General features: G+C 39.0%; 1 protein-coding gene across 3 annotated transcripts in view; it reads right to left on the bottom strand.

Moving 5' to 3' along the window:
• Nucleotides 1–967: 967 nt before the first annotated feature.
• The window catches only part of cchcr1 (coiled-coil alpha-helical rod protein 1), a 30,360-nt gene continuing 6,930 nt past the window's right edge, over nucleotides 968–24,397 (bottom strand). The window contains exons 2-19 of one of the 3 annotated variants that reach the window (XM_061897717.1): nucleotides 20,387–20,666; nucleotides 20,131–20,298; nucleotides 19,919–20,036; nucleotides 14,718–14,864; nucleotides 14,401–14,564; nucleotides 14,223–14,325; nucleotides 13,994–14,104; nucleotides 13,485–13,628; nucleotides 13,310–13,420; nucleotides 8,056–8,162; nucleotides 7,872–7,984; nucleotides 7,720–7,792; nucleotides 7,518–7,636; nucleotides 7,251–7,439; nucleotides 3,198–3,299; nucleotides 1,621–1,700; nucleotides 1,444–1,561; nucleotides 968–1,373 (exon numbers count right to left, since the gene is read on the bottom strand). In XM_061897717.1, coding sequence (XP_061753701.1) covers nucleotides 1,282–1,373; nucleotides 1,444–1,561; nucleotides 1,621–1,700; nucleotides 3,198–3,299; nucleotides 7,251–7,439; nucleotides 7,518–7,636; nucleotides 7,720–7,792; nucleotides 7,872–7,984; nucleotides 8,056–8,162; nucleotides 13,310–13,420; nucleotides 13,485–13,628; nucleotides 13,994–14,104; nucleotides 14,223–14,325; nucleotides 14,401–14,564; nucleotides 14,718–14,864; nucleotides 19,919–20,036; nucleotides 20,131–20,298; nucleotides 20,387–20,666 — 2,339 coding nt within the window. In that variant the 3' untranslated portion in view covers nucleotides 968–1,281. The other 2 variants (XM_061897719.1, XM_061897718.1) reach the window with 2 other exon arrangements.

Raw genomic sequence — 24,397 nt, 5'->3', positions numbered from 1 at the left:
ACAAGCGAGCATCATTATACAGGACTGCAGTTCTTGGAGGAGGCCAGGTCACAAATGAAGGACTCCTAACTCGAAGAAGCCAAACCATCAGTTTTATATTCCTGCCTGTGTGCGTGCGCTGGGTCAGGAAAGCGCATCCTGACCATAAAAGGAGATGTTCGTGTGTAAGTGTTTGGATTTGGAAAGACAACAGATACAGGTCGTATCTTAGATGTTTACATTAGGAAAAACATTTACTCTCTTCTCACAGATAGGGCCATCACCTTTGCATACCAAGGTCCAATTTTATTGCCTTTTCTTCTGCAAGAACTAATCCAATCCACACACAAATGTCAATACTAAAGGGCCCTATGTTATGTGCCCAAACTGAAATACCTGCTAGTTAGACTGGTGGTTTGCTTTCTCACAGATGAATATTGACATTCACCATATGCTAAACATGAGTTAATTAATTTACTTCAGTATTTACAAATCAGCACATCTACAAGGTTTTCCCACATAAAAAAAAAACTTAATATGTTCCGATCACACAAATCACTGCTTTTTAAAAGCCTTTTGATCAGCTCATTGAAAGACCATAACACCATTCAACTGGCTAAAACTAATAAAGACACACGTCAATAAAAACTGTTTCGTGTACTGTTTCTTATTTTGGTATTTTCTGTTCCTGTTCTGCACTGTTGGTGGAGCCTTTACTCAAAGCGGTAAAAGCATTGTGCAAAGCTGGGACTTGCTGGCAATCAGAGTTATTTGATGCAGTTTGGAATTTCAGCTAGCATCTTTTGCAGACACTATTGCATACTTATTGGTGCTTCTCCTATAGGAAGGTGAGTTTTATTGTTTTGGTCATTTGCATTTTTGTATTTTATGATACTACGATTGAGCACCTTTTTATTGTTATTAAATTCTTCATGTATATCACCTGCCACTTTGTCATTGATTGAAAGCCAGGTTCGTGCCACCAACACAAAGAGCAAACCATGTTTATTATGAGTCAGTTAAATGGCAAAAAGCAGTAATAGACAACATAGCCATGGGACACTTCATTAAGTACATTTGATGCAAGCCAATACAAGGTTTCTATGGAAAAAAAATGCATTTCCAAAGACAATAAATAATTCTCAGCTTTAGGTATTCATTGACAGTATACCAAAATATGGCAAAGATGCAATAGAGTCCTCCACCGCATCAACCACAATATTTGTGCGGCTCTGGTTATGGAAAGTGTCAACTAGGTTTGCATCACAAATTAAAAATGTGTTGACTGGTTAATCCTCACAATCAGCTGTGTTCCTCCTCTTCAAAGTCTTCTGAGCTGTTTAGCACCGCAGCACTGAGCACGCGGAGATCATTCAAAAGAGAACGGAAACTCACTGGTGGGATTACAGACAGTCAGAACAGTCCAGTGTGGAATGACTGAGCAGTACGATGAACCCCACTCACCCTCTTGTTCTCCAGTTGTAAAGCCACTCTTGTCTGAAAGAGTTCCTGCAACATTTTGCAGAGCTGAGGTGCAAGCTTTGTGATCGTTAGTGCTCGGCGCGCTCTCCGCCACTACAGCCTGGAACAAACGGACAGTTGGTCTAACGGTTACATCAAAACTGATTCCTTAAGTCTCACCTGCAGTTGGCGTCTGTGCCGCTCGATCGCTTCGGTTTCCCTTTCCCTCGACAGTACCTCAAACTGCGCTAAAGTCTTAACTGCAAAAGCAAATGGATTGAGTCATGTATTATGCAAAATAGACCTTTTAATTATATTAAAACAGTACAACCTGTGCTTTTTTGTAAAATAAAGCCTTGACTCTTTAATGTTTGTTATGTTGATGTGTGTAATATACTGTATGGCATCTATTGAAAGTGCAGAGTTATGGAGTATATGTAGAAAGTAGATAAGTACACACAAGTGCTTCCTAAAGCCACATGTTCTGGTGTGGACAAACAGCTGATTTTAAAAATCAATATATTTTTCCTGTCTTCAAAATAATAGAAAATATGTGGATGATAGAGTAAGCACTAAATACTAGGCTTGGGTCGATAAAACAACAATATATATCGCAATATACACGTAAATATCAATACAAAATGACTCCGATAAAACTTTCGATATATATACTGGGTGTAAATTTTCTTTGGTAGGAAGATACTGGAAAGAATGAAGCGTGGTTGGTTTCATGAACAAAGGCACTTGCGGTTTGGTAACTCGAGCAAAACAAAGAGACAGTGTGCAATTAGGTGGGACACACTAAACAGCCAGCTGTTACAGTATCAACTATCACATTTGGTTTTGCCATCTTGCTGTCTGGCTGTTGATTCTCTGCATGGAGTGACAAGAGAAAGTAAAAATTATTACTGCAGAAAGTGAAAAAATTGTCGATAAAACAGGAAAGGTCACCTAGCCACGATGACAGATTATTAGGATTTTTTCAAAGGGACTGTAGTCCTTCGTCACACTCATGTTTTGTTTTCAATCCACATCCGTACGGAAACAGCCGGCAGGAACTAAAGTGCAGGACTGTATAGATAAAATATAGCAAATGTGCTACTTTAAAATAATAATTTGGTTTAATAATATTTAAATAATTACTGCATAACATAAAAGCTGCATTCCATATTTAAATATTAAGAATAACCGACCAAATTGTCACACAGACCACGTAACTTTCTGCCAGTAAACTTGCAAAATATTGTTCCTAAGTTTCTCTATATTTACAGTTATTAAGCATTTATTACATATTCATAATTGTTCCACCTTAATTTAAAGATCTTATTGCCAAGTGTTTATTGTGATTTTAGAATTTAGTTTACATTGATTTTCTTTCTATGGTTGTGTAGACATTTCCTTTCCTTTCATCTTTGATAGCTGAGAGGACTATAATCAGAAGGTTATTTATATATGAAATAAAAATGGTAACATTTGATAATTTTTTTCCTGGTCAATATTTTCTGTAGGTCATAAATAATAATTATCGATATGGATCAATATAAAAAGACTTTACATCGTAATACAGTTTTCAGCCATGTCGCCAAACCCTACGAGGTACTGTTGTCCACTGCAAAAGATGTTAAGACGTTAAACAGAAAGTAAACACATACAAATATCATGGTGCATTGTTTTACCAAAGAGGATTACTTAAATGGAGGATAAAAGGACCTTTAAAGGGCAATCTGCTATGGGGTGATGTCCGCTGAGCCCCCTACCTGCTTTGGTGTGCTCTCTCTTAGCCGTATTGACTTGGACCTCCATCTCGCTCAGCTTTTCAGCACAGCAGCTCTCGATCTCTAATATCCGTGCCTCCAGGACTGTTGGGAACAATGTGTGTTATTTATCACAAAAATGCAAAGAGGGTGTAAAATGTAATCGGCTGAATTTGCTAGGAGTCTGGGACAAAACTTTCTCACAATAGGATTTTTCCTACTCTTGGAAAGTAGAGCTGACCTTGACTGTTCCTGCTTTAAAACCACTGGTGATGTGGCGGACTGATCCCAGATATAATATGTGGACACTGGGATGAGGGACATGTCTGAGGTGGGATTTACAGTGACCCCATTTCTTCTCCTATATGGCTTCAGCTCATATGAGTAAAGGCAGAAAACCCCACATGAAATAAGATATCCTCAGAACTCAAGCATATGTGGATAAAAAAAAAAGATAAGTTGGACATCTGCCATCTGCCGATGTTTTTGCAGTGGAAGAGCAGAGATTGACTATAGATTGTCACGGAAGCAAAGAAAAAAAACACCCTGGGATGTCCTGGTTACAAGTCCCGAGCCGATACTTTGACAATAGATCATAAAACTGAAAATGTTTTACAGCAAGTAACTAGAAAAAACACATCAATCTAGACATTTATTCCCCGAGTTTGTAAAGATTTTTTTTTTTGCCTAAAAATGTTTTCGTAACAATAAGAACAAGAAAAATAAAAGGCTCGCAATTCCTTTTGACAGCTTTTCACCTCTACTCTTGTCCACTTTATCGTATTCTTTTTTTTATTTTGTATTCTTTTTTTTAGTTTCTTCTCTGCACTCAGCTGTCCCTGACCCCTACATGCACATCACATCACCTATAGGTGAATCACTCTCATGTGCGCTTTATAGGAATCCATCAAATCAACAAAATACAAATCGGTGTTTTTTTCTAAACACATTAAAGAGTTTACTCAATTATTACCGCCCTAGCTGTGGTAAAGATCGGCAGGGGCATCAGCCGATCAGTTACGATAAAGCAAATATTGGGTCCGATCCGATCCCATGTGCTGGATAGGGACGTCTCTTAACACACCTTAGGTGCACAGACCATTAAATTGGAAAGACAATGCTGGTGTTCAGGGCCAGCCCCTGGCAATAACAATCTCTGCGGTTGTTTAGGGCCACGATGACGAGGGGGGCCACCCGGCCACCCGGCCACCTGATTATGGCAACTAGTCACATACCTGCGGTTGAATAAAATAACAAATAAATAAAAAATAACACATCATTATGTCTCTGATAATTATTGTGAACGATACGCAAAATTCCTAATAAAGTGCATTTATTAAGGGGAAGATTAAAACAAATTCAATAGATGCGTTTTACAAACCGATAACATTTTTTGGAATGACGTTTGTTTTTCATTAAGGAAATATATTACAATATATCTCCTATTCAAAAAACTTCTTGCAATATGCATTTACTTGCGTTTAGATTATTTCAGATGCATGAATGGGCTGCACTGTCGTTATAGTCCACAGCTTCCCCGCAGAGCGCATTGTCCACATACAAAAAATAGTTTGTCTAGATTGCAATTCTATATTGCTATGTGTTACATATTGTAGATGTGTGCTGCTTGTTCAACACTGAACACAAATTGGTGATCATAGTAATAAAAACATGGAGGAAAATTTGTATTTTTATGGGCACATTATGCCAGTATTGCACACAAAATCCATCCATCCATCTATCCATTTCCACCGCTTGTCCCTTTTGGGGTGGCGAAGGGTCGCAGGAGCCTAGCTCAGCTGCATTCAGGTGGTAGGCAGGATACACCCTGCACCAGTTGCCACATCCTCATTTGAAAAAAAGCAGTTTGTGCCATTTTTGCAGTTATGAATTGTACAGTCTTAGAAAATCACGTGCAACACGCTCAATTATCATACTTGCCAACCATCCCGATTTTCCCGGGACACTCCCGAATTTCAGTGGCCCTCCCGATAATCTCCCGGGGTAACCATTCTCCCGAATTTCTCCCGGTTTCCACCCGTGCCGGCCCAGTCACATAAAATCTACGGCTTTTGGAGCTCAATGCATGACTGCACATTTGTCTCCGTTATCCATTGGCTTATCTATAACCCACAAAGTAGGCAGGCACAGAGCTATTTCTCAGCGTGTGTTATTACAGCCGGCACGTTAATACACTGACGAATAACATCAGGATTCCCATCATGCATTGCTTCAAAACTGCAGCAAGTAGCTATGTTCATAAACATAACAGAGACGAAGCAGAAGAACGAAGAAGAGACATGGCAACGAGGAGTAAGAAGAAGTACGCTTGCAAGTTCCAAAATGATTGGAAAAAATCATTTCAGTTCATCCAGGACAGCTCGAAGGGGAAGGAATATGCTGCCTGCAAGTTTTGTAGATCAGACTTCTCCATTGAACACGGTGGTCGAACGGATACTCATTCATTAAGGGATTATATATATATATATATATATATATATATATATATATATATATATATATATATATATATATATATATATATATATAAACCCTGTTTCCATATGAGTTAGGAAATTGTGTTAGATGTAAATATAAACTGAATACAATGATTTGCAAATCCTTTTCAACCCATATTTAATTGAATGCACTACAAAGACACAATATTTGATGTTCAAACTCATAAACCTCATTTTTTTTTGCAAATATTTAACTTAGAATTTCATGGCTGCAACACATGCCAAAGTAGTTGGGAAAGGGCATGTTCACCACTGTGTTACATCACCTTTTCTTTTAACAACACTCAATAAACGTTTGGGAACTGAGGTAACTAATTGTTGAAGCTTTGAAAGTGGAATTCTTTCCCACTCTTGTTTTATGTAGAGTTTCAGTCGTTCAACAGTCTGGGGTCTCCGCTGTCGTATTGTACGCTACAAAATGCGCCACACACTTTTGATGGGAGACAGGTCTGGAGTGCAGGTGGGCCAGGAAAGTACCCGCACTCTTTTTTTACGAAGCCACGCTGCTGTAACACGTGCTGAATGTGGCTTGGCATTGTCTTGCTGAAATAAGCAGGGTGTCCATGAAAAAGTTGGCGCTTAGATGGCAGCATATGTTGTTCCATAACTGTATGTACCCTTCAGCATTAATGGTGCCTTCCAAGATGTGTAAGTTACCCATGGCTTGGGCACTAATGCACCCTCATACCATCACAGATGCTGGCTTTTGAACTTTGCGTCGATAACAGTCTGGATGGTTCGCTTCCCCTTTGGATGACATGATGTCGAATATTTCCAAAAACAATTTGAAATGTGGACTTGTCTGACCACAGAACACTTTTCCACTTTGCATCAGTCCATCTCAGATTATCTGGGGCCCAGAGAAGCCGGCGGCGTTTCTGGATGTTGTTGATAAATGGCTTTCGCTTTGCATAGTAGAGCTTTAACTTGCACTTACAGATGTAGCGACGAACTGTATTTAGTGTCAGTGGTTTTCTGAGGTGCTCCTGAGCCCATGTGGTGATATCCTTTAGAGATTGATGTTGGTTTTTGATACAGTGCCGTCTGAGGGATCGAAGGTCACGGTTATTCAATGTTGGTTTCCGGCCATGCCGCGGACGTGGAGTGATTTCTCCAGATTCTCTGAATCTTTTGATGATATTATGGACCGTAGATGTTGAAATCCCTAAATGTCTTGCAATTGCACTTTGAGAAACGTTCTTAAACTGTTTGACTATTTGCTCACGCAGTTGTGGACAAAGGTGTGTACCTCGCCCCATTCTTTCTTGTGAAAGACTGAGCATTTTTTGGGAAGCTGTTTTTATACCCAATCATGGCACCCACCTGTTCCCAATTAGCCTGCACACCTGTGGGATGTTCCAAATAAGTGTTTGGATGAGCATTCCTCAACTCTATTAGTATTTATTGCCACCTTTCCCAACTTCTTTGTCACGTGTTGCTGGCATCATATTCTAAAATATTAATGAAGCTCTCACAAGAAAAACATTTTTGGAGACCTTTGTATTATAGTGACATAGGTATTTGTGACATTACTCACCTTGTTCGCTGTGCTCCTTCTGGCTGAGCAGTTCACACTGGAGTTTCTCCTGCTTCATCTTGCTGTCCTGTAACTGGTCTAAGACTTCCTGCAGATTCTGCTGGACCTCCTCTCTGCCAGACATGACATGCTGGACCTCCACGCAGATCTGCTCTAGCTCCTGCTGCTTCTGTCCCAGCTTGTTCTCATCTGAAAGGAACATGAGACAAGACACAATCAAAAATTGTCTGATACAAGAGCATTTCTGGGCCCGTGGCGGATGCTTACACTGTTCTTTCATGTCGGCCAATGCCTTTTCAATCAATTCTGGGGTTCTTTTGAGCTCATGCCTGAGTTTGCTGTTCTCGTTGCACACGAAACGAAGTTCTGTCTGCAGATGTCTAATGCTGTGGACCCACAAATACAAGATAGCAGAGGTGTGCATCTCAGTCGACGCTCTCTGGGATAATAAGTCATTTATTGTGACTACCTCTCAGCAGCCTGTTCCGTCGGTTTACTGGCCTGCTGGACTTTGTGCAGAGCAACTCTCCTCATGAACAAAGCTGTGAAGCAAAATCATTTGGATTTACAAGACTGTCTTGAAATAGATTCTAGATTCAACACAAGTCACAATAACGGCACCTTGGACTGTCTCTACTCGGCCTCTGGCGAAATTCAACCTCTGACCAAGGGTGTTGAGTTTTGCTTGTGCGGCATCCACTTTTGCCATGTGATGATGAAATGCAAGACTAAACCTGTGAGGCACAGACAGCATCATAATACGTCAACATTAAAAATATTGTTCCCCTGTGTAAAGTTGCATTACCTGTGCACAGCCTTTGTTGTGCTTTTAATTTCCGCCTCTTTGCTTAGAAGACATTCTTTCAGCTGTTGAATATCTTTGCAAGCCTGTGCCAAGTTCTGTCGCAAAGTCTAAAAGGAAAAAACATACATTTATAGTACCAGTAGTGTTGGGCATCAATGTGAACCAGTATTACATTCCAACTCTCCCGAAATTGTGTCTAAGTTATTAAATGTCGATTCCAATTTTCCCCCAAAAGGGACAAGTGGTAGGAAATGGATGGATAGATGGATTCCCATCCTCGATGTCTACTCTGCCACAGAGGTGGCTAAGCAGCTAATTGTCTATCTTCTCTTAAGTCAATAATCCTCTTTTTGGGCAAATAAATTGCAGTTCATTATCTGTAGTTAATGATCACTAGGAGACTGGAAAACCATGCTAAACATGTTAAAGAGCAAGAGCAAGCAGGTGCAGGCAAGCTAATTGTTAAGCATGCTGTTAAATTAACTTGAAACAACCGAAGATGTAAGTACTTACTTAGTAAAGTTTAAGAAGTGTAGATGGAAGCGCATTACAGAAGAAACTAAGTAGCTCTTAACAGGAAATTTAACAAATAAATTAATTGGGGGTGCAGATGGTAGAGCAGCCGTGCTAGCAACTTCCTTCATCCTAGTCACGCTCATTGTCCTTGGGCAAGGCACTTCCTCCTTGCTCTGATGGTTAGCGCCTCACATGGCAGCTTCCACCATCCATGTGTGATGCATAATGTAAAGTGCTATAGAAAAACACACCATTTAATTAATAAGAGTTACGGGGGAGGATAATATAACAACAACTGTTGTGCTGTACTGTTGCTGTTCAGCAACCGCTATCGGGTACACACTTAAGTGGAAGATGAATGGCATCAGAACAGTGCCAAAATTCTTGCAAGTAAAAAACAAAGTGTGTGCACGCTGACTCAACTTGCATGCGCGCAGCCTCCCTGTGGGTCTTTTTGCGTTTGTGTTATGTATTTCTCTTTCACGCAAACTCACTTTAAGCTCATTATGTGTCTTTCTCTTTCTCTACACGTGTGACGTTTGACCCTGTTGGCACTTATAGGAGCGGGCATTGAATCAGGGTCTCTGCATGTTTCAACAAATCAAATTTAGGGCTTTTTAAGACTTTTTTAAAGACCATAATGAATACAATCTAAGAAGATTTCATATCCTTAAGGACAAGAAAGTATAAAGACATAAAGGAAAATCAGAGGGCAGGAAAGAATTGTAAGTACAGGATTTGATTCACTGCTCTTTTACATTGGAAAACAAAATTGTTTAAATACAACAGAAGCTTTTCTATTGTAGCTAATTAAAAATAATAATAGCAAACATCAATACAGCCAATTTTCAGATATGCCGTAGAGCTATTTTCTTGAAAAGGTGCAGTGTGCTTTACATCTTGCAAGTGTTTTGATGTAACAACAACCAAAGCGTACTTTAAAGTCTTCATTTAACCCAACATGCATATTTTTTTAAATGTGGGAGGAAGTCATAGTGTGCACACATACAAACTCCACAAAGATATCCAAACGGAGAGTCTAACCCAGATCTCCTAACAGTGTGGCCTGCATGCTACCCATTAGCATTTTTTTTCTTCTTTGTCATGAAAAAGGGATGTTTTTGTCATGAAAAAGGGAGTTTTTTGTGGTTGGTGCACTATTTGTAAGTGTATATTGTGTTTTTTCTGTTGATTTAATAAAAAAAAAATTTTTTTTAATTACTTTTTTTTTTTTATAAAAAATTATTCTGCGGCCCGGTACCAATCGGGCCATGGCCCGGTACCGGGCCGCGGCCCGGTGGTTGGGGACCACTGGTATAAGTGCATATATTGAGCACAATCAGCAGAAATTGATAATTGAAACACAATTTTGTCTGAGTTACTGTTACAACGGTGTGCAAGTGACAAACTAACATCAACTATAACAGCATTGTAACTGCTGACTTTGGGGTAACTTTATCTAATTTCAGTGACCCTAAATTTCCGAACTATAAGCCGCTACTTTTTTCCAATGTTTTGAACCCTGCGGCTTACAAAACGGCACAAAAGAGTTGATGGATTTTTCTTCGCTAACGGCCATAATGTTTTGTATTTAACATTTTTATATCACATCTACAGAGACACTGAAAAGGTGTCTTACTATGGCGTTATACAAACCCGGTTTCCATATGAGTTGGTAAATTTTGTTAGATGTAAATATAAACGGAATACAATGATTTGCAAATCATTTTCAACCCATATTCAGTTGAATATGCTAAAAAGACAACATATTTCATGTTCAAACTGATAAACATTCTTTTTTTGCAAATAATCATTAACTTTAGAATTTGATGCCAGCAACTTGTGACAAAGAAGTTAGGAAAGGTGGCAATAAGTACTGATAAAGTTGAGGAGTGCTCATCAAACACTTATATGGAACATCCCACAGGTGTGCAGGCTAATTGGGAACAGTTGGGTGCCATGATTGGGTATAAAAGCAGCTTCCATGAAATGCTAAGTAATTTCACAAACAAGGATGGGGTGAGGGTCACCACTTTGAAAGCAAATTGTCGAACAGTTTTAAAACAACATTTCTCAATAAGCTATTGCAAGGAATTTAGGGATTTTACCATCTACGGTCTGTAAAATCATCAAAAAGTTAAGAGAATCTGGAGAAACCACTGCACGTAAGCGATGATATAACAGACTTTTGATCCCTCAGGCCCTCAAAAACCGACATCAGTGTGCAAAAGATATCACCACATGGGCTCAGGAACACTTCATAAAACCACTATCAGTAACTACACTTGGCCGCTACATCTGTAAGTGCAAGTTAAAACTCTACTATGCAAAGCCAAACCCATTTATCAACAATATCCTTAAACGGCGCCGGCTTGGCTAAGATGGACTGATGCAAAGTGGAAAGGTGTTCTGTGGTCTGACGAGTCCACATTTCAAATTATATTTGGAAACAGAAGATGTGGTGTCCTCCAGAACAAAGAGGAAAATAACCATTCGGATTGTTATAGGCGCAAAGTTCAAAAGCCAGCATCTGTGATGGTATGGGGGTGTATTAGTGCCCTAGGCATGGGTAACTTAAACAACTGTGAAGGCACCATTAATGCTGAAAGGTCCATACAGGTTTTGGAACAACATATGTTGTCATTCAAGCAACGTTATCATGGACGCCCCTGCTTATTTCAGCAAGACAAGTGTTACAACAGCGTGGCTTCGTAAAAAAAGAGTGCAAGTACTTTCCTGGCCCGCCTGCAGTCCAGACCTGTCTCCCATCGAAAATTTGTGGCGCATTATGAAGCGTATAAAATACGACAGCGGACTGTTGAACGACTGAAGCTCTACATAAAACAAGAATTGGAAAGAATTCCACTTTCAAAGCTTCAACAATTAGTTTCCTCAGTTCCCAAACGTTTATTGAGTGTTGTTAAAAGAAAAGGTGATGTAACACAGTGGTGAACATGTCCTTTCCCAACTACTTTGGCACGTTTTGCAGTCATGAAACTCTAAGTTAATTATTATTTGCTAAAAAAAATAAAAGTTTATGAGCTTGAACATCAAATATATTATCTTTGTAGTGCATTCAATTGAATATGGGTTGAAAAGGATTTGCAAATCATTGTATTCCGTTTATATTTACATCTAACACAATTTCCCCAACTCATATGGAAACAGGGTTTGTATTTTAAATGAGTACGCTCACAGCAGGGGCTGCGGGTTGAAAATATACTTCCTGTTTCGTCCCTTGAACCAGAAGTATAACAGTCCACAAGGTTTCTCCTCGAACTGATTTTGGCATTCATCACTCCAAGTAACATTTTCAAATGTTACAATATAACAATTCATACCTACTAAACCGTCTCATGTGTGATGTCTGTACAAGTGTTTACATGCATTGTGTACGTGCTGTTGTAATGTACCGTAATCAAGCTTGCTTTTTGTTAACATTAACGACTATGCTAACAGAATTACGAGTGTCTGTGTTGGTAAAATTAACTTACATTGGCATTCTTTTTGTATTGTTTCACTTTTGTAAATTCACCAAAACGTCAGTTTGGAGATAGAGTCTATTTAGCTGATTGGCGAGCTGGCTTCAGCAGCTAGCGGGTCCATGACGAGGACTTCTGTTTTTATCTTTTACTGCTGTGACAGGCACCATGCGGAAACAATTAGGGCAGGGGTAGGGAACCTATGACTCGCGAGCCAGATGTGGCTCTTTTGATGACTGCATCTGGCTCTCGGATAAATCTGAGCTGACATTGCTTAACATGATAAGTAATGAATAATTCCACTTGTAATAAGTGTTAAAAATAATGTTCAAAACATAAAACATTCTCATGCATTTTTAGTCCATCCATCCGTTTACTACCGCACCTGTTCAAGAAGTTGCGTTAAGAAGTTATTTATTTATTATTGGTTAGTGTGGGGCTTGTCCTCCTGGGGGTTCTTCAGACCGCCAAGCACCGACATGAGAGCCAGTTTCAGGGTTACACTATTGTTTTATTTTTCAATAAGTCTCTCAGTTGCTTTCCAGCAATTGTATTTTTTTCTTTCGTTCTCGCTCACGCTCTTGCTCCAGCCCCAACCCCGTCTCCCCTCCTGGCTGCTGCTAGTAACAGAGCGACAGGTGATTAGATAACAAGGCTCTGGTGGGCCATCTACACACCTGTCGATGATTTCGAGGCCGGTCCTGGCACACCACAGTTTGCTGCAGGCCCGCGGGTCACCCACCCCTCCACAGTTAGTTTCAGAATAACAATGTTGTTACAAAGAATAAGAGACCTATTATACTCTAGAAATGTTGGTCTTGTTTAAAAATGCACGCGTTTAGTTGTGTTCAGTGTTAAAAAAAAAAAATTATATGGCTCTTACGGAAATACATTTTAAAATATGTGGCTTCTTGGCTCTCTCAGCCAAAAAGGTTCCCGACCCCTGAATTAGGGTATGTAAATAAACATTTTCAAAATATTTCGTAACAGTATGTCTGCGACTTATAGTCCGGTGCGGCTAACATATGTAAATATATGTTAAAACATTATTTTCTTCTTGAAAAAAAATTAAAATACCGGTGTGCTCTATAGCCTGGAAAATACAGTATGAGTACATTTCACTTTACCACTGAAATTGGGCACCAATCTTTTTTTTTTCTGGTTACTACAGCTTACAACGGCAAGGTACCATTACGGTACAAAGTTTTGGTGCGCACATACTTCCCAGTCATTTTGCGTCATCAATACTAACTAACCTCCTTTTCCACTTTCTCCTGGTCCAGCTCAGCTATCTTGGCGTCCAGATTACGCCGGAGGAGAGTTGTGTGATGCTGCTCCTCCTGAAGCTGTAGCTCCATGAATTTGAGCTGAAACATGCGCCGCACTTTTGTTTCAAACACAATGAAAGCCACAGAGCTACTGTTTTGATACCTGTGAGGAATGCTGGTCCCTCTCGCGTCGCAGCTCCACATCCTTCAAGCGGAGCTGGACGCTCAGTTTGAACACCTTGTTCCTCCACAGGTGAAGTGCATGGAGGCCATCAGGTCGTTTTGTCACCAGCGGGTCTTTTGAGGCCTGTTTGAACGTATATATAGAACTTCAGGAAATGCTAATATTTAGCTTGTTTTAGCTCGTGGGCTAGAGCTCTTGACTCTCAATCTGTGGACCGTGGTTCGAGCCTCAGGGAAAGTGAAGCAGTTTAACTTAGGCAAGTTTAGGTGGGTGGTGCAGCTGTGTTAGAGTACGATTGTAAATTCCATGACGCCATAAGAGTCACGTTGGACAACGAGCTGACATGTCGGGCTTTTAGCTCGTTGATTAGTGCACTTCACTCTGAATCTCTGGACCCTGGTTCCATCCTCCAGGTGGGGTGCACAATGTGTTGTGCAAAAGTAAGACATTGATGTGACTGAGCAAATTTCGCATAATCAAGCACTCACCTCCTTCAGCATCTTATTTTCTTGGAGGGAGACAATCTCACTCATGGAGTTAAATCTGACAGTCAAAAGCTCTGCGGTTCTTTGTAATGCTGAATTCTCTTTGGTCAGCCTCTTCAAAATAAAAAAAAATCCACAATGCACTACTTTGAGAGTTTCTTCACAAATATGTCAAAAGGAACAATAGAAAGCAATTTTAATTTGGTTTAAACAATGCGTGTGTTGTATGGACCTCAACATCTTCCAACTCTCCTTTGTCATTGACCGGCTGGCCAAAGTAATTCCGAAGGCTGTGCAAAGTTTCCGATAGTGTCTCATTGGCTTGTATGGTTTGTCTGAAAAATAAATGTGATCGCTTATAAGAAATGTGAAATCAAAATTTGGTTGACTTTGCAGCTGAAATGCAGAACCTTAGTTGTTCCTGTAGCTCATCTCTCTCCGCAGACACCATTGTCAGACTGCTTTTCAGCTGCAGCGCCTCCTGGTTCAGAGTCTGAAATTTGCTCTGCAGTTCAATGTTTAATTTGTGGGCCGCTTCTAACTCCACATTGGTCGACTCGCGCAAGAGTCTCATCTGAAAAAGGAATTTAGAAATATAAATGATGGGTGTTTTGGAGTAAGCTGAGGCAAGATTGTTCAAAGGGCTCTCATTAATTATGAATGGCAATTGCTCGTGCTTCACTTTTCTTTGAATATATTTCAATTCTTAAAGTAATTTGCAAAACACCTCTTCCTCTTGCATTTGTTGCACTTGCTGTGACAATCTAAATGACTGGTTTTCTGCCTCCTGCTGCCTGCTCATCTCTCCTTTAGCTTCCCTCTCCTTTCTCAGCTTCACAAGTTCCTCATCAGACTCCCTCTGAAGTCTTTGTAGCTGTAAAACACCAAAAGACACAAAAACCAAACTGAGCATCGAATGTTTTTGCAGTTTATTTCAAATATGCATACAGTTACAACATAATGCATCATATATTCCCATTTTGTCATTACATTACACAGCCCATTTAATTTTCATAGCAATTAATAACACACATGTTCACTTCCTGTGTTAAATTTGAAACACAAACAAACATAAAAAATAAAACATAAATAATGAATACCAATCTCATAAATAAATAGATGAAAATTGTGATTCACATAATGAGATGTCTATGGATGTTCTCATTCATCCAGGTCGTTGTATTCTCAGGACTGGACTGTTTAGTTTGTCTTAGAAGATGTTTCAAACTGTCTTCCAAGTAGGCTTTATCATTTTATGCGCATAAACTTAGATTGGTCAGATCTAGTCTTGATACCATTTCATACACTGCTCTCCTCAATAGACTTCACAGAAAATGGCCCGCCAACGTCCAAAATCCAGCCCGCGGGTAGTCCCAAATTGAAATTGTTTTTGTTTTTTTAAATCTGTCATTTCTAATCCATTTTCTACCGCTTGTTACTCTCGGTGTCTCCTAGCCGCCCAGGCAAATCATATTGTCTAAAAAGGCATTTTCCCATCGATAACATGACATAATCGCGGTTTCGCAACAGCAAGTGCGTGCTCTTTCAGTCAATTAGTGCACAACTTTATATATATATATATATATATATATATATATATATATATATATATATATATGTGTGTCTGTGTGTGTATATATATATATATATATATGTATATGTGTGTATACATACACATATATGTGTATGTATATATATATATATATATATATATATATATATATATATATATATATGTATATGTATATATGTGTGTATATATACACATATATAAGTGTTTATAAATATATGTGTATATATAGATACATACACACACGTGTGTATATAAAATATATCATATTATATATATATATATATATATATATATATATATATACATATATATATATATATATATATATAATATATATAATATATATATATAATATATATATATATATATATATATATATATATATATATATATATATATATACAGCCCCGCCCCTGACCAAATGTTTAACCCAATGCGGCCCCCCAAGTCAAAAAGTTTGGGGACCCCTGTTTCAGATCAGTCTGACCACACTCACTTGTTAAATGAGCCATATGTAAACATTACGGTTAAAATTCTGCAGTCCCCTCACCCTCTCCCTGACTGCGGTTGCCAGATATGCAGCTGAATCCAGCTCGATCGACTGGGCTACTCCAAAGAACTTCAAACTTGCACTGTATCTTACTAGGGTTTGAGATGCTGGGACCATAATAGCTGAATAGACAAGCGTTTTTCCAATAACAAATCTCTACACAGAAATGTGGCTATTTTCAGGTAAAAGTATGTCATGCTGCGTACTGTACCACAACAAATAACAATCATATGGCTATTATCAGTACCATCAGAAAACAAAGACTAAAACGAACTACCATCAACGCTCGCAAAAGGTAGAACATGCAGAAAATTAGGAGAGCATCCTTAGCAGCTAAATGTACGCCCAAAATTAAAGAGGAGACATTTTACCAAGGTATGCCCGTGACTGCGTGGGTTCCCTCCGGTTCCCACCTCCAAAAACATGCACCTGGAGATAGGTTGATTGGCAACACTAAACATCCCCGCAACCCCAAAAAGGACAAGCGGTAGAAAATGAATGAATGGATGCCTATAAGCTACTGTTTTAATCGTTGCAGATTGCTACATAACTTGGTACATGTAGTACACATTATGCAAACACGAAAGAGGAATCCTTTAATCATGTGATTTGGCTGTCTCCATACTTTTCACATTTCCACAGCAACCGTGCTAATGTTGAAACCCTTTTACTCAGTGTATCAGCATATTGACAACGAAATAGGCACTGACCCAAACCCACATACAGTCGTGGTCAAAAGTTTACATACATTGGAGAAGGACATAATGTCATGGTTGTCTTGAGCTCCCAATAATTTCTAAAACTTACATCTTACTTTTTTGTAATAGAGTGATTGGAGCCCATACATGTTTGTCACCAAAACCTTCATGAAGTTTGGTTCTTTTATAAATTTATCATGGGTCTACTGAAAATGTGACTAAATCTGGTGTGTCAAAAGTATACATACAGCAATGTTAATATTTGGTTATAGGACCCTTAGCAAGTTTCAATGCATTAAGGCCATTTTGGTAGCCATCCACAAGCTTCTGGCAAGCCTCTGGTTAAATTTTTGACCACTCCTCTCGACAAAAAATGGTGCAGTTCAGCTAAATTTGTTGGTTTGCTGACATGGACTTGTTTCTTCAGTATTGTCCACACGTTTAAAGTCAGGACTTTGGGAAGGCCATTCTAAAACCTTAATTCGAGCCTGATTTAGTAATTCCTTTACCACTTTTGACGTGTGTTTGGGGTCATTGTCCTGTTGGAACACCCAACTGCGCCCAAGACCCAACCTCCGGCCTGACGATTTTAGGTTGTCCTCAAGAATTTGGAGGTAATCCTCCTTTTTATTGTCCCGTGTACGCTCTGTAAAGCACCAGTTTAATTGGAGGCAAAACAGGACCAGAGCATAATACTATCACCACCATGCTTGACTGTGGTATGGTGTTCCTGGGATTAAAGGCCTCATCTTTTTTCCTCCAAACATATTGCTTGGTATTGTGGCCGAACAGCTGAATTTTTGTTTCATCTGACCACAGAACTTTTCTCCAGAAGGTCTTATCTTTGCCCATGTGATGTCAGATGAAACAAAAATTGGGCTATTTGGCTTATCCACCACTCTCAGCAATTCTTCCGTCTCACCCTCCACCCAAGTTAAGAGTCTGGGTGTCATCCTGGATAGCACATTCTTTTTTCAAGTCCACAAAAACAGAATTACCCGGTCTGCTTAATTTAATCTATGCAATATTTATCATCTTTACCCATCCCTGACCCAGCATACTGCTGCCATACTGGTTGATAGCCTTGTCACCTCTCGCCTGGACTACAGCAAATCTCTCCTGTTTGGTCTCCCTCACAGGTCACTATACAAACTTCAGCTTCTCCAGAACTCTACTTCCCGGATAATCACCAGAACCCCTTCAATCCAGCACATCACCCCTGTTCTGCAGCAACTCCACTGGTTATCCATAGCCTTTCCCCGTCATATCTTTCTGGCCTGCTCCATGTCGCCACACCCTCATGTTCCCTATGATCCTCTTTATCTGTCCACCTCACTGTCCCCTTATATAGACTTTCCAGCATGGGGGCCCGAGACTAAATTTTCCTCTTCAAATCAAGACTCAAAACACACCTATTCCTGACTGATTAATCACTGCAAATGTTATCTGTCTTTTTTGTTGTTTTTATCCCATTGATTTAATTGTTTTGTTTCCTTGAATGCCTAGAAAGGCGCCTTATAAGTAAAATGTATTATTATTAAAGTCTGCAAAGTAATATGTGAAAGAAATACATCAGGATCCTTATGTTGTTAATCAGAGTATGATTATAGGAACCTCCTGGAGTACTTGACTGGATTGATAGAAAAAGAGATTTGAACCCTCAGTCTCCTGAGTTGTTGATTATCTTAGTTTGAGACTGAAGTTAAGTGACACCTCAGAAAGCAACTGGATTAATGCTGATTAATTTAAACCACAGTCCTGGTTTTATTCATGCCCTGAACACAAAATTAGGCCATTGAGTTTGAACAGTTTCTAAAACTGGATCATATATTTGCTTAATCTGTTCCATAACTGAAATACACATAACAGTTGTAAGTGTTGTACATGCATACAAACAATTGTTGTACATTCTTGGGTAGCAGGTTATAGTTTGCAAATGGACCAAATCAATTAATTTTAATATTTTTGAATGAACAAATAAAATGTTTGAATGTTCGATTGGTCCAGAACATATACTATCATATGTTGTATATATTTTTTTAGATTTCCTGTTAATTGGATCACATTTTATTGCACATACAGTTTTGATTTATTTTACCCCATCAATATCTACTCTGTCTATGGGATCAGACCAGGTATCTTCTAGATTTGTGTCAATATTTACTAAGTCGTACTTGTAGCTTTCACTTTCAACTACTTCTTTCATCATATTTGTCATTTTGACCGTTTCTATCTGAGAAAAGTATTGGGGTGTAAATCTTCTGAGTACCATTTTTTATGAGGCTATTTAAGGTGCCCCATGTTTCTCTCGTGTAGTTTTTATTCCTGACTGGTATTTTCTTTCCTGCTTGCTTTTAAGATGCTGGCTAGCTTATTTTGTAGGTTTTGTAATTATTTTCTTCCTCTATAGAGCTTCGTGTTATACATTTTCTGTACAATGTACTTTTCTTGTTACAAACATTTTATAAACCCTTTGTCATCTACGGTAGCTAATTATTATTTTGCTTCTTACTAAGTTGTTTTCGTGGAGAATGTCATAAAGCATCATGAAAGAATTAAAAAAAAAAAAAAACATATGCATCATTTACATCATTTTCACTGCAAACAATGTCCCAACTTTGTTCTCTCAGAACACTCTTCAAAGCAATAATACTTTTCTAGACATTGAGATGTCATTTTTTTCTTCTTTCATGTTCTTCTTCCTGTAGTTTTCCTCATAAATTGGGAAAACGGGTAGAAGATCACGGAAATCAGTGATTAGCAGAGCACTTGTATTATTATTGTCATATGATTAGCAGAGCACTTGTATTATTATTGTCATAATCATTAAAATATATATTGTCAATGAGTGTGGAACAGAGGCCTGTGATTCTGCTTGGTCCTGTAATTTTAGGATATAAACTCAAGCACACATTGCAAGTCATCAATGGTCTTGTGCTTATTGGGGTTCAAGAGGTCAATATTCAAGTCCCCACATCAGAAAAGTAAATAATTTTGTATCCTTCCAAATCAAAATCTATTGCTTATATGAAATGTCAGTGAGCCCCAGGTGATCACGGGCAACATTATTGTCAAAATGAAATGTTTGGTTTGGTAAACAAAATTACCTTTGAGCTTATTGTCTCCTTCTGTGCACGACAGTGCATGAGCTCTTCTTTCATTTGGCTGTGTTCAGTCCTCAACTTGCTTATTTCTTGATGCATTGTCTCCAAATCGTAACTCTGCCTGAAGCATAATTGCAAAATCCCAGTGTGTTTCATCAAAAACATGTGCCACAACCGTGACTCCTCCTTGTGCGTGTTAAAGCTACATTTGCTACCTGCTGTTGGCATTGTCTTTTACTCTCATCTCTTCCCGATATCTCTGCTCAGCCTCCTTCAGGGCCTCCATCTGCTCTGTCAACCGCTCAGCCTCTGTTTTGTGCCTTTCAGCCTCCAGACACCACTCTATTTCCCATCTGGACCGCTGCTCGCCTCTCTCGGTGGATCTGTGTTTGAACAAATGGAGCTATTTGTGTACCTGCCATGCCCCCAGCGGATGGTGTCTTTGACCGTGCAAATCATAATGTGGAGTACCTTGTTCTCAAATCTGACGGGTTATCCTTTGGAGTGTCCCCTCCTGTGTTGTGTCCTCGCAGCACCCTGGTGCACTGATTTTCTTTACTCAGCGTTGATACGTCTTGTTGACTCTGAGTGAAAACACGCCATGGATCGTTCGGTAAAGCTGGTGGGACAGTCAAGTTCATCCAAGAGACACACTGTGGTGTGTCTGAGATGTGATCCATTGCAGGTGGTCTAGTAGCCTGGACACTTGATGCAAAATATGATGGAGGCACCAAGTCATCCTGGAGTTTTTCTGCGTAATGTGAAATGTGGATCAGTTGTGTGTATGCGGATAGACAAGTATTCACACCGTCAGAATGCTTTTTCATGTTGTCTTTTTTCTTGTGTAGGCTTCAACAGACAGGATACTGCAAAGACGAGTAATGCTGCAGCAAACATTTCATGACAAAACTTCAAAGCATTTTATTCTTTGTCCAATCACATTGCTCTGATGTGGTGGTGGGGCTTAGCACGACTTCCGTTCCTAGAACTGCGATGTTGAGTTGAAGAACTTATACCTACTTCAAATCACTCACACTGTACACAGACGAGATACAAGATACTATATTTGCACCTAAAAAGTAGAACAATTATTTGTTTGCTGTCAACCCATACTAGAAGCTGGCTGATGGGTCTCACAAAGGATGTATAAAGTACAGTAATACAAATATTAAATACAAGTAATAAATAAAACGATAATAAAAAAAGATAGAATAACAGCTCTACTTTTGAGACATACCGGTAAAAAGGATTAAAGTGTCATGATGATCCCACATGACCGTTTGGACTTTATTCTTTGTTCCTTTGTTGATCATTTCCTGTATCGGTGCTCTTGTTTCAGTAGTATTTCCTTTTGGTCGCTATGTTTAGCAGCGCATTTTAATACTTGCAGCTGTGCGACTGGGAAAGGCCGGGCAGAGCCGTGTTTATAGAGAGTATGGCCAACTCGGTTTCAGAGTTGGTCCTAAAACAGGGCGCCATGTACTGCGGTCACGTGAGGGGTTGTTGACCAATCAGTCAGAGTATGGCCAGACAATTTATCTAAATGACTGATCAAAAGCCCCTAACGTGAGTACAGAGCGCCATGTTGGGGACCAACTATGAAACTGAGTTGGCCATATGCTCTGTATACACGGCTAAATGCCTGGGCGATATATATACCCGTATTACGAGTTTTCCCGATATTTTTTAGAATGAGATATGTTTTTGAGACAATGCTGCCATAGCGATATATGTGCTCCTTAATGTCTTGACGTGGAAGTCTCTCTGCTCGTTCTGTCTGTACTGGGTGCTGTGTTCCTCCTCCTCCACTCACAGATTGAGGCGGAGTAGGAGCCACGCTCATTTGACACAAACTCCAGTATGAGGAGTGTGTAAAGCATACCTGTCAACCTACCAGTTTTTCCAGGGAAATCACGTATTTTGTCATTTTTTCCCCAGGGTCTTGCCGATACCGTTTTTCCCCCACCTTTTGCTCTCCATGAAAAAAGAATCATCAGCAGTAGTAAATATTTTACTTTAATATTCTGATATTATTTTCAAGGCTTTTTAATATTTTTATGTGCATCTACCTATGCATTCAACTTTAAAATTTGCAAAAAATTACTCATGTTAAGTATTTGTTTAAAAAAAACGGCTTGATACGGATATTCGGGTTTGACTTTGTCTTAATGTATTTCCGGAAAAATATTGGGATATATTTCGCATAACAATCTTCAGCCAAAATATAGCGAGATATGAGTTTTGGTCCAAATCGCCCAGCCCTACGACTGGGGATAGGCTGGTTCATTCAGGGATGGGCTGGTTCATTCAGGGATAATCGGTGCAATTCTAGGATAAAGAGAAGACAAGCATCTTGCAAGCTGAAGGTGGTTTAATCAGCTACCAGGCAGAAGAAGCGCAACACAGGTCTAACAGAAACTCAGAAAGCTACAGGACACTTTGGCATATACACTATGATGAACCAGCATTAAAGAAAGGAACAAAGTGGAACTAAATACAACTAATTAGGTGTGCTGGAAAGACAAGGAACACATGGTAAAGGTGCTGCTAAACCTAGAGATCAGAAAGGAAACACAACCAAAATAAGAGCACAAGCTAGGACAGAAAATCATAGCAAACACAGGAAAATAAAGAACAAAGTCCAAAATGTCATGTCAGATCATGACATAAAAGTTAAAAAGGGAATATAACAGAAAAAAAGTGATGTTGTTCATACTAAGTGTAGCAAGACAACAATGTACAAACCCCGTTTCCATATGAACTGGGAAATTGTGTTAGATGTAAATATAAACGGAATACAATGATTTGCAAATCATTTTCAACCCATATTCAGTTGAATATGCTACAAAAACAACATATTTGATGTTCAAACTGATAAACATTGCTCTCTGTTTCATTTTATTATTTTGGTTTTTGCCATCAAAGTCCTCTGTTGCCTAGGGAATTTTCCCCTCTAGTTTGTAAACATTAAAGGGGCCCTATTATGTGAAAAAAAAAAATGTTTACCCTTTGGTATCTGTTATTGTGTATTTGGGGTCTGCATAAGTCCCAAAACCTTTAAATCAAACCATGGATGTATTGCGGGGATAAACTATTTATAAAATAATCTTCTCTCCCTTCCTACTCCCTGTCCATTTGGAATTTGCTGTTTTTTTTGGACAAGCGGTAGAAAATGGATGGATGGATGACGTGCATATATGGTATGTATGTAGTACGACACTGTAGTCATTAAGTTCCTTATTTTTCTATATCGTCTTGTTGTTGGCAGACTGGCTCATACATGTACATGTATCCTCCGCTGTTGCCATTTCTAAAACAAAGTAGATATCAGTAAACTTGCTGTGGAAGTGCTAAAAACTACAACAAGGTGTGCGGGGAGCAGACGCAGTTGAAGTGGAGCCTTGTAACAAGACCGCCCACAAATTGGCGCATCCTGAAGAGACAGTCAGAAAGCTGCTCGAAAATTGTCTGTAATAATCTGTGCAACATTTTGACCAAAGAACCACCATTACACTTTACGTAGACCACAAGGAAGTGTTTTAAATGTAAGAAAAAATCGTAATATGCCTCCTTTAACAAAACAACAACAAAAATGATTTTGAAAAAATTTAAGTATTTGACCTAATTACTCTATTATTGATCATATACTGATACTCTCGTTGGTATCGACACCGCCAATTTATGGATCGATCTGCTCTCTTACGTGTCGTGAACTGGCTGAGACAACGTTGACACAACAACAGTTGTTACATTATACTCTCTCTAGACCATGGGTGTCAAACTCGTTTTCATTGAGGGCCACATTACACTTATGGCTGCTCTCAGAGGCCCACTTGTTACAGTGAATATACTCTATAAGAATTATAATGTATAATCGCCTCATTGTGTTATTAAAAAATTCCCTATGGATTTAAGTATTAAATTTGGTTGCATACAGGTTCCTGGATAACAGACCAGCTTTTGAAATCATAAGTCAGAGGCACTAGCATTCTATTCTAACAAATACAATTTGGAATATATATTAATAACACAGGGGTTTCCAAACTTTTTTCAACAAGGGCCGCATAGTAAAAAGGTAAAAGTATGCGGGAGCCATTATTAAATATTTTTATGTTGTAAAAAAAATATATACTGTATATATATTCAAGAAACAACTTAGTGTCAGATTTTTGTTTCAGATGATAAAATGTACTATGATCAATTATGCAATGAGAAAAATCTGAAATGTTGATATGAATAACAAATAATGTGAATGTAAGTGTGAATGTTGTCTGTCTATCTGTGTTGGCCCTGCGATAAGGTGGCAACTTGTCCAGGATGTACACCGCCTTCTGCCCGACTGTAGCTGAGATAGGCACCAGCGCCCCCAAAAGGGACAAGCGGTAGAAATGGATGGATGGATGGGTGCATTATAATGGTAATGATGATGTTTGCATCCATATAGGTTGCATTACTGCCATCTTCAGTTTTATTTTATAATTA

This window comes from Nerophis ophidion, linkage group LG04 (assembly GCF_033978795.1).
Source record: "Nerophis ophidion isolate RoL-2023_Sa linkage group LG04, RoL_Noph_v1.0, whole genome shotgun sequence".
Lineage (NCBI taxonomy): Eukaryota > Metazoa > Chordata > Actinopteri > Syngnathiformes > Syngnathidae > Nerophis > Nerophis ophidion.
This window is presented reverse-complemented; position numbering and strand designations above follow the sequence as displayed.